This window comes from Carassius auratus, chromosome 26 (assembly GCF_003368295.1).
Source record: "Carassius auratus strain Wakin chromosome 26, ASM336829v1, whole genome shotgun sequence".
Classification (NCBI taxonomy): domain Eukaryota; kingdom Metazoa; phylum Chordata; class Actinopteri; order Cypriniformes; family Cyprinidae; genus Carassius; species Carassius auratus.
In genome coordinates, this window is record NC_039268.1 from 3,279,301 (window position 1) to 3,294,346 (window position 15,046).

The 15,046-nt window shown below is 38.5% G+C and overlaps 1 protein-coding gene across 1 annotated transcript; it reads left to right on the forward strand.

Moving 5' to 3' along the window:
* The first annotated feature begins 178 nt into the window (after positions 1-178).
* On the forward strand, positions 179-11,984 carry LOC113044097 (sprouty-related, EVH1 domain-containing protein 2-like). The gene is made up of 6 exons (XM_026203713.1): positions 179-700; positions 7,136-7,319; positions 7,396-7,564; positions 7,660-7,724; positions 10,643-10,795; positions 11,034-11,984. Exons 1-6 carry the CDS (start codon positions 675-677, stop codon positions 11,721-11,723), a joined length of 1,287 nt encoding a protein of 428 aa, XP_026059498.1. The 5' UTR covers positions 179-674; the 3' UTR covers positions 11,724-11,984.
* The last annotated feature ends 3,062 nt before the right edge of the window (positions 11,985-15,046 follow it).

A 15,046-nucleotide genomic window follows, 5' to 3' on the forward strand; every position in this document is an offset into this window, starting at 1 on the left:
AAACCATACATCAATGGAAAGCGTATTTATTCAGCTTTCAGATGTCATCTCATTTAAAAAATGACCATTATGACTGGTTTTGTAGTACTGTGTCACATATGTGTTCTGAACTTTGTTCGCTTTAAGTTTTAAATCCCCGTCACTTTATTGTGAAATAATAACCCAGACCTACAGATTAAGGTGAGAGGAGGCACTAGGACTTTGGCACAGCTCGTCACACCGGAGATCCCTCGGTCCAAAACCGTCTGCAGACGTTCCAACGTGACGTCATTGCTTCCGCAACACCCCCCACACCCCCCAGTGTCGGCGGCTCTCGCCTGCTGCTGACTACACAATCCAACATGGAGTAATGAGAGATGGGGCTCCTCTTCGAGACCAGCGCGCAGTCTTCAGACACGGCGGGCGACGCGAGGCGAGAAACCGTCGATGTAGCCATCGGGATGTTGCATAACGCGAGGATTAACCAGATGCATTGCAAACCGTGACGGGTAAAGTGCAGTGCGCGGAGAAAGAACGAAAATAAGGAACGCCGCGAGACGGATTTGGGGGAAACTCGTTGATGCACTGGACTTTAAAAAAAAAAGGCGAGGTGGAAAATCGAGACGACATGAAGCCCGAACACTGCGTGCCCGCGGTGGGATATTATTTCTATTGTAGGTGAAACGTGGGGAAACATGACTGAGGAATCGCACCCAGACGAGTGAGTATTCACTTTTTGCGAAAAAGACGCATGTGGGAGCGAATGGAAATCTCATCCTGTGTCCAAGAATGCTTTGCCGAGCTAAACGAGGGGTCAGTCAGATGCAGGGAAATCGTGCATATGCGCTCCAGAGAGAGACGCAGGAGAGGTTAATACTAAGAAACAATGCAGTGTCAAAGAGATTTAAGTGCTGGGCCCCTGCTGCAGGGCTCTGGTCTCGAGAAGGGGGGAGGAGGAGGGGCTCGAGCGGAAACATTTTGTGGAGGGATCCTTTACTGAATACTTTATATCACGTCGACTCTAAAGGCGAATCAGCGCTGCGAGGAAGCGAATAAACAACTGCAAAGTTTCTAAACACACAACGCTATCGCAAGGCGCTCGTGTGCGCTCCCAGAGCGGCCGTTCTTGGCGTCTTTCTTTGTGGTGGTCTGACATGCCATATCCGCCATTTCTTTTTCGTGAATCGCTCTCATTTGCATACTGTCCTTCATTCATAAAAATACAGACGGGGGCGCGCGCGGCGGAGAGAGCGCCTCGGCGCCGTGCTGATGGTAAAGCAGGCCCTGTACGGCATATACAGGCCTATATATGCTTTAAATGTTGCATTTAATCAGACAGCTTCCTCCATTTGCAAGACACAAACGCGAATATAAACATGCAATGAGCTGCATGATCGTAGCGAAACTGTAAGTACTTGTTTAGCAAGTTTGAGTGTTTTTTTCTGCCCAACATAAACACTCAGATCTCACTGTAGTTTCACTCAAGCCGATCAAAGTCTCTCTAATAGTATTAGGCCTGAGTTAAACGGCTCATTAACTTAGTGAGTTCTTTATGGGTCTTAAAATGATCTTTTGTAACATACACTAAACCTGTATTAACAAGATGATGTTTATTCAGTCCGTCTTTTATACCAGAATCCGTTTTGATTATGTGTGTTTTTATCGTCAATGTAATGAAAATCATTCGTTTTAATAATTATTCTGAAGGAGACGTAACCTGTATTTTTACAATGCATTATTTTACAGTATCGTAACCTGTGTAAAGTATTGTGATAAAGAGCGGTGTGTTGTTATTACCCCCGTAGTAAAGCCAATTGAAAACATAAAGCCTGTTTTATAGTTTGAGTTTTAATTAATTATGATAATCATATTCACCTGTTCAGAAAAAAACAGCTAGAAGTTGCGTGCGTTTGTTTAATCACGTCATAAACATTATTTTCCTTTCATACAGTTATTCATCGTCCACTCTTTTTAAAATTTGTAAACGTAATGTTTTGTGTGGATCTATGATACTGTGACATACGTTGAACTCTAACACTTGTCTCTATGGGCTGCTTCTGACCGATTACTTGTTTAGCGCAATCTGACTTGACTAATGAATTAAAATGCACCGACGTTGTAAGAATGGCTTGTGCAAAAGTTTAATTTTTCATTTTAATTTCTTGAACTCCACTTATATGTTTCCTCTCCATGAGATGTATGGCAGTGGCTGGTGGGGAATTTCTCTTATTTAAATTTATGGCACACTCACGCCCGTTTGAGTAAATACGTGTGTCACACTGGGATGTAAAGGCCCATATAACAGCCCGAGGTTGTGAAATGTTGACTTTTATCGGCGGAGGGGTGGGGAGGGCTGTGGGCTTCTCCAAAATGGGAGGAGGTTTCTGAGAAGGCGCTCCCGGAATGATTGTGAAGGGAAACAATGGTGAGAGGATTAAACCGAGATCCGGCGGAAGTGAAAGAGCTGGGTGAAGCGGTGAAGCGTATCTTCGCTGTCACGCCCCTCGATTGTTTGATTCTCAAAGACGTGCCAATAATGAATGGATTACCCTGCACAATTCATTTCACTGCAAGGAAATCTTTCTCTTATACTTAATAGGCCTTTCTCTCTTTTTGTGGAGTCTAAACCGTTATGGCCCCTGGGATCACAGATCGGAGTTTCATGTCTTGCACTTTGGAAACATATATCTGGATACTTTAACAACAGCTAGAAAGTCTGAACACCATTGAATGTGGTTGCAAACCAGTTGCAAACCAAATGCTACACTTTTTAGCAGAGCTAACGTTACAGACCCCAAAACACTAACGTGCCCAGATGCTTTTTATTTTCTTTGGATAACTTTTGAAAACAAACTTAAAGAAATAGTTCAAGCCAAAAGGAAAATTTTGTCATTTATTCACCATCAAATTGTTCCAAACTGTTTGAGTTTCTTTCTTCAGTTGAGGACAAAAAATATATTTTGAATGATGTTGGTAAACAAACTGTTTATGGTAGCTTTTGACTTAGTCTGGAAAAAAATAATATTGAAGTCAATGGATCCAGTCTTCAAAATATATTATTTCGTGATCAACAGAAGAAAGAACCCCTTACACTTTTGAAACAACATGAGGATGATTAAATAGCTTTTTTTGTTGTTTTTTCGGGTGAACCATCCTTTTAAGACCGCGAAACGTGATGCTTGGTTGCATTAAATGTGTATATATTTTTAAGAAGATTGGTGTTTTGTTATTTAATGCAATGACATTCATGCAGTGTTTCATTGTTCCTTAAGGGTCTATATACATTTCGGGGGCCACTGTATCGACATGCCAAACATATTTATCACAAGACCAGAAATGGTCAGACAATTGTCAGACAGTTTGTGTTAATTTGTTTTTTGAAAGTGTTGTTTAAAGACATGGGATTGGACATGTATAACTTTTATGCTATATTTTTACATGAAACCATTGGCGCCCATTATATGTGTTCTGAGTTTGCTTAAATGATACTCTCTAAATAGTCTAATGGATTTGGTTGGAATTAGTGTTGTTGTCACTACTTCCTGTGCCATATTGCAGATGACCTCTGGGTCATTATGTCCTGTGTCATGATGCATATTTGCTCTCGCATGTTCCATTCTTCAAAATGAACTGGATAATTCAGGATCATTGTGACTGAACATTTACAGATCAGTGTCACTGTTGGGGATTGCAAAATGAAAATCCTGCCATTTATTCACTCACACTTATGTCATTCTGTTGAGTAAACAATATTTTTGTTTTGGTTGAACTATTCCTTCAAAATGTTGAAGATTTCAGAGTTTTCTGTAAACTCTGGTATGCTGGTGTTTGTTGGACTCTTTCTGGCTTGGAATGTGAGTTCTTCAAAAACGTGCTGAGCAAACCAGTGGCTCTCCGTTGGTAATGACTGTAGCCTGAAGGTGTGTGTACATGCTCACGTGAACTGGCTGGTGCCCAGACCGCAGACCCGGATGCCCTCTCCAGCTTTTGGGCGCTTGGGGAGGGGAGGAATACGATCTATATTGATCACATCAGCGTGACCTATATGCAGCCCCATTATGGGTCCATAATATCTGAAAGGGGACGAGAGTGACATTGAGGTAAAGTCAGTCCAGATGAACCCTCTGCTGGATCCTCCATAGTTCTGATGGATTTACGGTAAGGATAAGGATTGATTTCCCAGCCACCCGCTCACTGGAAGTGTGAGGGGAGTGAAATGCAGAATGAAGAGACTGCAGCGCTGTGACGGGAATTTAGTTTTAAAGAGTGGAAAAGATTGGAATGAAGCGTCTTTCCTTTGTATGTTGTTCAGTGTGTGGGAGACAGTGGTTGCTATGGCAGCTGCATATGTCATTGCATTGTGTACACTTGTGAATTAGCCACTTTCATATTTACATTGAATCATTTAGTAGATTTAATCCAAAACGACTTGCAGAAAAAATTGTGAAAGATAATCTATATAGATATATATGTCATATATAAATTTCCCCCCAAACATAATACATTTGTAAGTTATCATATGTCAGTTCATATTTTTGGAAAGTCATGAGTAGTTTTATCTGTTTATGCACATACAAACATACATAAAGAGATTGCATGATAAGCCTGAAAGTAATTTTACAGACTCCAGCAAAAACCCAGGCTGAGATAAAGAGGAAATGCTCATGTTCTTGTTGTTTACATTTGTTTCTCAACGTAGGTTCTTTAGCGATGGCCTCAAGATTTTTTTTTTTTTACTTAAGTTCCTGTGTGAAATGGGCTGTAATGTTCTCCATACCATGATGTTACTGCTTGTGCCTGAAAATCACTGAGTTCAGTGCTGGAGCCAGTTCCTCTAAAGGAATAAAAATTAGCTGAGAATATGCTCACCTTCAGGCCATCCAAGATGTAGATGAGTTTGTTTCTTCATGGGAACAGATTTGGAGAAATGTAGCATTACATCACTTACTCACCACCAGTGGATGCTCTGCAGTGAATGGGTGCCATCCGAATGAGAGTCCAAACAGTTGATAAAAGCATCACAATAATCCACAAGTAATCCACACCACTCAAGTCAATCAGTTAATGTCTTGTGAAGTAACAAGCTTTAAAGAGTGGAAGAAGACCGGAATGAAGCATTTTTCCTTTGTATGTTGTTCAGTTGATTATAAGGAACAGATCCATCATTATACTGTTTTAACTTTAAACCATTGCTTCTGGCCAAAATATTGGAATCCATCATATTATTTCTCCAGTGAAAATGTCCATCCCTTGTTGTCCTCTCACATCAAAATTCACAGACACATTTGTTTAGAGCTATTTAAAACTGTTTTTGCTTGTAAACATCGCTTGATCTCTTCATATTTCTTTCCCGATTCAGATGAAACAACTTTTTCACTAGAGAAAGCAATATTATGGATAGAGGACTTGTATTTTAGCTAGAAACAAAGGTTTGAAGTTTAAATGTCTGAACAATGGATTTGCTTCTTACAAACACACAACTTTTCACTTCACTAGATATTAATTGATAGACTGGAGTGGTGTGGATTATTCTGATGTTTTTATCAGCTGTTTGGACTCTCATTCTGACGGCACCCATTCACTGCAGAGGATCCATTGGTAAACAAGTGATATAATAATACATTTCTCCAAATCTGTTCTGATGAACAAACAAACTCATTGACATCTGGGATGGTCTGAAGTGAAGTGTATTTTTTGCTGAACTATTATTTTAACCAATCATATCACAAGGTACATCCCAAAATGCCACGTAGCTAATGACAAAATTAATATTGTATAACTGTTAGTGGACTTAAATCCTTGTGAAATGCTTTCAAGCAATATATGTTTTCTTGATCAAAATTTTTTGACATTTCCATTCTTTACAGATGTTTTATTTATTACCAAGGGAGGCAGCTGAGGGAAATATTTGTATTTACACACTTCCACTACACTTTAAAACAATTTTTTTAGGAATGAGCTGTGAAGCAAGTATGTATGAAAGTTGAAGTAGTAAATCGGCTGTTCTGATGTTGACTGGCAAATTCATCTCAACATTAATTCGAGGCAAAGATAAGTCTGTAGATGTGTTAAGTTCCCATGCTCTGCTGCAGTCAATATGTAAATTATGTTCTGAGAAATCCTCATCCCAAGTTTTGCATTCGTTAAACTGTCATTTTTTGCACATGGTTGCACATAAACTAGGTTCAGCATTTGGGGTAGCATTAGCCTATCATATCTCTGCATAAGGGTTATCACTGTCTTTAAACAACGACCGGAAATCCCATTAGCATAACGAACATTAAGATTTTAATAGAAACCTCATTTGCCATGCAGAGCTGTCACTTGTGAGCTCAGACATCTTCCAGAATGGATTATGATGTCATCATTATGAGTCAAGCCTGCGTCCAATCAGGTTATACCTAGGTTGCTGATATATTAGCATAAGCGTTGACATCATTGAACCAAGAAGCGCAGAAGGCTCATTTGGGAATCGCAAAACCGCTTAGTGACACTCAAGTCAGCCTATTTGTATTTATAAATATTTATGTATTTTTGTTTTTGAGATGTTTTATAAATATTAATTTATGGCTGTCTTGTTGTTGTTTTCTACTTATATAAATATATATTCCGTATATAATCTTAACATATATCAGACATTTTGACCTTTTCATGACATGACAATGTTTTTTTTATTTGTTCTTTTAAAAAAAAGTACACTTTGAAGGTGTAAGGAAAATGTTTTTATTGATTGATGGTTACACCACTTGACATTTATAGTCAATAAATCTTGAATTTATATTGAAAATAAAATGAGGTAACACTTTACAGGTCCCATTAGTTAAAAATAGTCGATGCATTAACTAACAATGAGTAGAACATTTGTTACAGTGTTTATGTTAATTAATTGAAATAGTGTTCAGTGTCAGTTCCAGTTAGCTCAAGTCCATTAAATAATGTAAATAGCAGTTAACTAATGTTAACAAACGGCACCTTATTGTAAAGCTTTACCATAAATGGTTTTTTAAAAAAATGCATGAAACCAACATGAACACCAAGAGTAACTTTCTGAAAACTCGGCACATGTGTTTTAAACTAGTCGTCTTCTTTTAATCATCTCTGACATTCATATTTGTCATTGAACCACATCACAACCTCCTTGTGTCTCTCCCTGCAGTGACAGTTACATAGTGCGAGTGAAAGCTGTGGTGATGACGAGGGATGATGCTAGCGGGGGTTGGCTGGCTCAGGAGGGCGGTGGTCTCAGTCGAGTGGGTGTCTGTAAGCTGGTCCCAGCTGACCTGGAGCTCCTGGGACGGAGCGGCTTTCTCATCTTTGGAGAGCGGCTCAAAGACAAGCAGGTTAGAGAGCTGTCGATGTCTGCGAGTCTCCAAAAATCTGTTCTTCAATCCTAATAATTGTGTTGGTGTTGATCAGGTGATCCTGCAGTGCTTTCTGAAGAAGGATCTGGTCTACACTAAAGCCACGCCCACTTTCCATCACTGGAGAGTGGACAACAGGAAGTGTGGCCTGTCGTTCCAGAGCCCCGCTGACGCCCGAGCGTTCGATCGCGGCGTGAGGAAGGCCATCGAGGACCTCACAGAGGGTGAGTGGGTCCGTGAGGAACATGAGAATGGTTTACTGTTTAATGTGTTACAAGTAAACTAAGATTGTAACAAGAATCCCCCCCCCACCCCCCAGGCTCCACCACTTCTTCCTCCACGCTGCAGAATGAAGCCGAACTTGGTGATGATGATGTTTTCACGGTGAGTCTCTTGAGACTAGAGCCGGTGTATTTATGTGTTTGCCCTCAAATGGCTTAAAGGGATACTCCACCACAAAATGAACACTTTGTCATTAATCACTTACCCCCATGTTGTTCCAAACCCATAAAAAGATTTGTTCGTCTTCGGAACACAATTTAAGATATTTTGGATAAAAACTGGGAGGCTTGAGACTGTCCCATGGACTTCCAAGTAAGTTACACTGTCAAGGTCCAGAAAAGTATGAAAAGCATTGAAGAACAAAGCTTTTACGGGTTTGGAATGACATGGGGGTGATTAATGACGACATTTTCATTTTGGGGTGGAATATCCCTTTAAAAGGATGATTTATTATTTGTGAACCTGGAGCACAAAACCAGTCTTAGGTTGCTTGGGTATATTTTTAGCAAAAGCAAAAAAAAAAAACATTGTACGGGTCAGAATTATCGATTTTTCTTTTATGCCAAAAATCATTAGGAAATTAAGTAAAGATCATGTTCCATGAAGATATTGTGTAAATAACCTACTGTAAACATATCATAATGAAACTTTTGTTTAGTAATATGCATTAAGAACTTCATTTGAACAACTTTAAAGGTGATTTTCTCAGTGTTTAGATTTTTTTGCTCCCTCAGATTCCAGATTTTCAAATAGTTGTATCTCAGTGACCCTAATAAACCATACATCAATGCAAAGCTTATTTATTCAGCTTTCAGATGATGTATAAATCTCAATTTCGAGAAATTGACACTTAAGACTGGTTTTGTGGTCCATGGTCACATTTAATTTCAAATCATAATAGTTTTTTTTCTATTCATTTATCTCTGAGAATAAAAGCTATTAATGGGTCAGTTGCCAGTATTGTTCTGTTAAATGGTTTTGTCAAGTGTGTGTGTGTGTGTGTGTGTGTGTGGGCTGTGCTCAGGAAGTGACCTTTGCTCCCTTTGGTCTTCCTATAGCTTCTAACTCAACACAATAAAGCCACGTCAAAGCCTTTGATACAAGAGTCCGTTTATCACACGCATGCATTCAGAAACTAAATTACTCCGAGTTAAGGAACATGAGTGTGTGTTACGTTTGGTTGGACTTCGGGCTTTAGGTGTTTAGCGATCAGCGTTTGCCATGGTCTCTCAGCAGTGGTGTTTCTCTAATCGCTAACTTTAGATGTTGATGACTCACAGCTATTCATACAAGCCCAGCCAGACACTGATTATTACTAATCAGAGTAGTCAGTCGCTCCTAAGTTTAGAGAGGGAGAGATGGGATGTGTGCGGTGGGGTTAGAATGGGCAGCAGCTGTTGGATGTCTAATTCCCTCTGAGGTAAAGTCTAAAGTGATAATTAGCACAGCCACAAATACATTTCCATCCAGACATTACACACACACAACTCTGCATGAACTTAGTATGTATGTAGTATGCATTCACACTTAAATACACACTCAAGACATCTGTCTGTCTGTCTGTCTGTCTATCTATCTATCTATCTATCTATCTATGTTTAGTGTTAATTTAAAATCTTATGTTGAAAATTTTTATATTTGTATATTATAATTAACTGTATTATAATTAACAAATAAAAAAAGTTATGTAATAAAGTAAGAAAAATTATAGCATATTGATAAATGAATGGTATAAATGATCTTATAATTTATATTCAAATAAATTAAATTACAATTTAAATTTAAATTTAACATTTGAATACATCACATATTTTATTTTATTTATTATTATTTATTTTTAATGGTGAATAAAATTACTATTTAAAGTAAAATTTTGTACATATTGTGCAAGTTAAAGTAAAAAATGTTTTAACAAGACGTACTTTCATGTAGATGTAGTTTAATGTTAAAATATTGATAAAATAATTTTTTAATTTGGTTGTTTTTGTAAAATCTTTTAATTTCTGGTTGAAAACATAAAATGATGTTCCTAAAAGTCCAAAAAGATACATCACATTTGCATATATTTTATTTCAGTGGTCATTTCTTCTTGTTTTCCTATGTTGTGCATATTGGGGTGTTTGTTATTTTTTTGTTGTGCATTATGTGTTGTTTGCATTATTTAGTGTGTGTGTGTGTGTGTTTCACATGTGTCACCCTGATGCTGTAGCTGCCAGATTTGTGCTGTAAATTTAACAAACGTGTTTTACAGTGTAGGGTAGATTTCAGTCTTTGCAGAAGAAAGGAGCCAGATGACTTAAGAGAGGCGAGCTGTGTTTGTAATCATCTCAAGCACTCCCTCTCTCTCTCTCTCTCTCTCTCTCTCTCTCTCTCTCTCTCTCTCACACACACACACACACACACACACACACTTGAGTTATTGATGGCTTTGTGGCTCTCTGTCAACTCTTAAAGCAGATGCTCACACACACACACACACACACACACACACACACTGCTGGCTCTCATTCAGGCTCCAGGCTTCAGGAAGAGCCACAGGAAGGAGACAGTGTGGATTTCAGGGGTTGAAGGTCAGAGATAATAGTGCTGATGATAGTGCTCAAGCACTTCATTTAAACAAACCTCGCGGACCCGTACACAGGGTCAAAGGTCAAGCAGAATGACCTGTGCTGTGTTGCTGTGGAACGTTTGAAATGCATTTATACAGATCCATTTCTGTTTTTACACAAACACTTTCTGCTTTTTTCTGACATGGTGAATGTTAAATGTGAAGTGATGATTTGATGGATTTCAATGTTCTATTTTTCTGCTGAATCCAAGTTATAATTAATCTTATATCATGGTAACATATAAATCTCCTACAAGGCTATTTTTGCTGGAAGTTCAGCGAAAAATAGGCCTACAACTCGGTGACCTTGATTCAAGGGCGGGGATTTGTTTGGTTTGTGCCACCATGATCCTGCCAACATGCTCAAATTGGGAAACCATTTCTATTCTTGCTTTCTCTGTCTGTCCGTCAGAATGCCACAGACAGCTCGTCTAACTCTTCTCAGAAGAGAGAGCCGTCCATGCAGACGCTCCATGCACCAATCAGCTTCTCCGAGCCCCACCACTGCATTCTGGGACATCTCTACGACCAACACAGACACTCTGACCGCTTCTACCTGGAACAGGTGAGATTTTATGCACCATTTGTTTGTGCAAAACTTACTAAATTTATTATGTCAACTTTGCCTGACTCATTACCTGAAGTATATTATTTAGAACATGGGACTAAATTGTTTGCATTTTAATATAATAATTTTTAAAGAATTTGAACTATTTTATAAATTAGTTTGAATATTTTTTAAATAATAAAACAACTTAAATATAAGTCTAACTGGTGTTTAACTCTTTCTCTCTGCCGTACAGACGGTGCCCATGTTTCCGTGTTCCCGTCACGTCAGGTTTCACGAGGAAGAGGAGGAGATCGTCCGGATTAACCCGCGTGAGCGCTCTTGGTTGACGGGGTACGAGGACTATCGGCACGCCACCACAGCGACGCGGGCCAAACCTCTGCGACCGGACGCCACGGACGCTTACGTTCACCTCGCTAAGAGCGAACCTCCCAAACACGACTACACTTACTCGTACCCACTCAGTGGGGACGGACACACTCCTCGCGACGGCAAGACGGGCATCGGCGGCGGCGTGGTCACCGGTCAGCCGAGGGCACTCACCGCTAAATGGCTGCCGCGGCGCGTGGAGGACAGCAGAGAGCGCTTACGGTGTGTGTACTGTCAAAACATGTTCAGTCCGGCCGAAAACGGGCGCGGGCGCTGCCAGGAAGCTCCGGACCCCGTGCAGACGTGCATTCGCCGGGTGAGCTTCATGTGGTGTGCGGACAGCCTGCTCTATCATTGCATGTCGGACCCCGAGGGCGACTATTCGGACCCGTGCTCCTGCGACGCCAGCGAAGAGCGCTTCTGCCTGCGCTGGCTAGCTCTCCTGGGACTCTCTCTGCTTGCGCCCTGCATGTGCTGCTACGCACCGCTGCGAGCGTGTTACCACTGCGGCGTCGCGTGCCACTGCTGCGGCGGCAAGCACAAGGCCTCGGGGTGAGCGGGGGAAACGTGAGCACATCTGCAGCTGGGAAAAACCACAGATGAAAAGTGGAAGAATGAACTAATGGCTGCATTTGTGTTTTGCTTTTTTTGTTTTGTTTTTTCCCTTCCCGCTGAGTTTCGGAGGGTCTGTCCATTTTTGTTTCATTTTCTCAATTTTATTGTACTGGACAGCTGTCCTGGTTTGTATTTTTCTTTGTTTTTAAAAGAGTAACCCTCAGCTTCCATTTAAAAGACTACACACTATAAATATTCATTTATATATAAAATATATATATAAAATATGTAGATATAAATATATAAATCCAGGTACTTTATATTTTTATGCTCATGTGCTTTGAAGGTTTGAGTTGTAATCTTCCTTCTGTCTTGTCTGTGTTTTAATACGTGCGTTTGATTTGATTTTACTCCCCCGCTAGCCTTTCGTTATGTCTCTCCAGTCAGAGGCGTCTCTTCTACTGTGATCCACTCCGTCTAGATAAGACAAACACAGAGGAATCCAAAATAGCTGACCTGTAGGATGGTAGATCTTGTGTGTATGTGTGAGTGTGTGTGTGAGGTCAGAACGGATGTGGGAAATTACATTTGCCAAATTGCCAATATTAATTTGCTGTGTGGAAGATGGGAAACACATTGCTGCCCAAATGTAAAGTATGTGTGTTGGTGAATCTTATGTGCAGGTTATATTTTACCCCAGAATCAAAAGAAAACATGCTTTATTTTGCCTATATTAGGAGCTTTTAGCATTGTGGCATTATTTTTATGACAGTTATTCCCCATCTGAAGTGTCTGAGTCAGAATTGTGAGATATGAACAAAAAATGTTGACTTTTTCTCAAAACTGTGAATTTATATCAAATATTTTTACGTTTATATCTCACAATTCTGAGCTAAGTCAGAATTACGTGTTTATATCCCTAGATCGCAAGAAAAGAAGTCAGAATTGCAAGATACAAACTCGCAATTCTGAGAAAAAAAGTAACAATTGTGTTTATATTTCACAATTTTGACTTTATAACTCACAAGTGCAAGTTTATATAGAAAACTTTTCCATACATTACACGGTAAAAAAAACTTTTTTTCACTCAAACTGCTTGTGAATTTCACAAATTGAATTGAAGTGATATTTTAAAGTAACAAGATCGATTTTTTTTTACATAGTTACATATTCAAATGATCGTTTTTTTAGAACCTTAAAAAATCATTTACAGTGCACCATAACAACATTTAATTTCCATAATTCCATAACTGATTTTTAGTACAAGAAAAAGAATATTACTACTACAAATATTACTATTATTTATAAATACTTGACCAGTGGAGTAAGTTGTTGCACTGCTGTAAGAAATGAACGTGCTTTATTATCAAGAAAATAATATCACAATGCAGATACCTAAAAATGGGTTTTATTTTCAATAAGCAAAATTTAGCGGTTGCTTTTGGGGTGCAATATAAGCCGAGCATTTTCTTAAAGGGTTTTGTGAGATGTATGTGCCTGTTATCAATGTTTTGAAATGAAAACCAGCCTCAAAATTGATGTACCCCTCCAACAGGAAAGAAAAACAAGATGTCTTTTTTTCTCTGCCTTTGTCTTAAGCACAACGCAAACTACTACAACTAACAAACAAGAAAAAACCACCAACTGAACACTGTGTAAGTTGTTGTGAAGTTCTCAAAATATAACTCCAATCGCTGGCCTATCAGCATCATCCTTCAAAACAACATCCAGCCAATCAGTGGACTGTGACAGCGTTGTAATGACGACTGCGATCCTGATGTTTTATGTCCTATTTGTCTGTCTTTCTGGTGTCTATCCTCGATCTTTTCCCAACTCTTCCTGTGAAAAGCTTTTGCAGTAGTACTATCTGACGCGTGACTAAAGAGGAGCAGTTTTATTTTTTTATTGGTGTCCCGGAGAGTGAGTTCTCTGTCTGTCTGATGCTCCTAAACAATCTGAGATTAAAAGAAAGTGCCTGAATCAGCCAGTGCGTCTCACGCCTTCTGTCCATCTCCAAATGTTACATTCACGCTCTTGTGACGTCTTTTACTCACATTTGGGACGAGGATGTATCTCTTACAAAAGATAAAACTTGATCACAACAACGAGGTGTGACATATCTCTTCCATATTAGTCTGGTATTTTCCTCTAACTGCAAAAAGCTATGCAAGTCAAGAGCATTTGTCGTTGAGTGCAACAGTAAGGTTTCAGAAGTAAAAATCATTTTAGTTTTCTCCATAGAGATAGTCATATTTAGTAACAACACGAATGTTTTGCAAGCTCAGAAACTGTTAAATGTTGGTACAATGTCAGAAATTTCTAATGTATTTAAAAACTGTTCCCAACACTCAAACTATTTATATATTTGTATATATTTTAATATTTTGTAACGAGTATATCAATAAAATATATTGAATATAAAAAAATTTCTGTATATAAAATTACAATTTTCCATTTTAAAATGATATTTTCTATATCTCTGTATATGTATTTGCACACATATATGTACATCAGTGTTTTTTGAGCATCAAGAGGATACTATTACAGTTTTTATTATTATTTTGAATCAGTTTTTATTTTTATATCTTCCATTTTAATTTTAAAGTTTTAGTACTTTTGTCTTTTTATAAATATTCATATAGTTTTTATCAATTTTTTATTTCAGTTTTAGTTATTCTAGTACATCAAATAGCTGAAAAAAAGTGTAATTTTATTTTAAGTAACATTTTCATTATAAAATATTACTTATAAAAATATTCATTTTTATGTAAAACTTTTTAATGGTTTTAATTTTCATTTCAGTTTTTATTATTCCTACAATTTACAATGCTCTATGGGAAGAGCAGTTTGTTTCCTCAAAATGTTCAATACATTTGTATTTTTTCAGACAATTCTGCATCACATCAAAGTTGGTAATGTCCTGTTTGTTTGCTACTTTCAAAACTCTACACGGATTACGGAAGTCTTTTCTTTTAAGTGCCTATGGAGAAAATTAATATGAAAAATACTTCCGCAACCAAAGGCATTTTTTTTTAAGTGATTGGCCACTTTTGCATGTTATTTCTGTCACATGCACACCATTACCACATATACATTACCATATCAGCAACAAAACCATTTGGATTGGGTATATTTATTTGCGCTGCACACCTTAAATGAGGACAACTTGTGTCTGGTTTATGTGGAAATAAAAGCCAAGAGACTAGAAAACAATGATAGACAAATGGTAGTAAGTCACGCAGATGTTTGACTATTCAATATTACGGGAAAGTGTGTGTGTGGCCACTGTCCAGTGAGAAACTGTGCATGAATTACACGTGACAG

Bases quoted from the DNA above. Each gene is read 5' to 3' on its own strand.
- LOC113044097 (XM_026203713.1), top strand. From the start codon at position 675: ATGACTGAGGAATCGCACCCAGACGA. The intron at 7,565-7,659 runs GTGAGTGGGTCC...CCCACCCCCCAG, and splicing joins CATCGAGGACCTCACAGAGG to GCTCCACCACTTCTTCCTCC. The intron at 10,796-11,033 runs GTGAGATTTTAT...TCTGCCGTACAG, and splicing joins ACCGCTTCTACCTGGAACAG to ACGGTGCCCATGTTTCCGTG.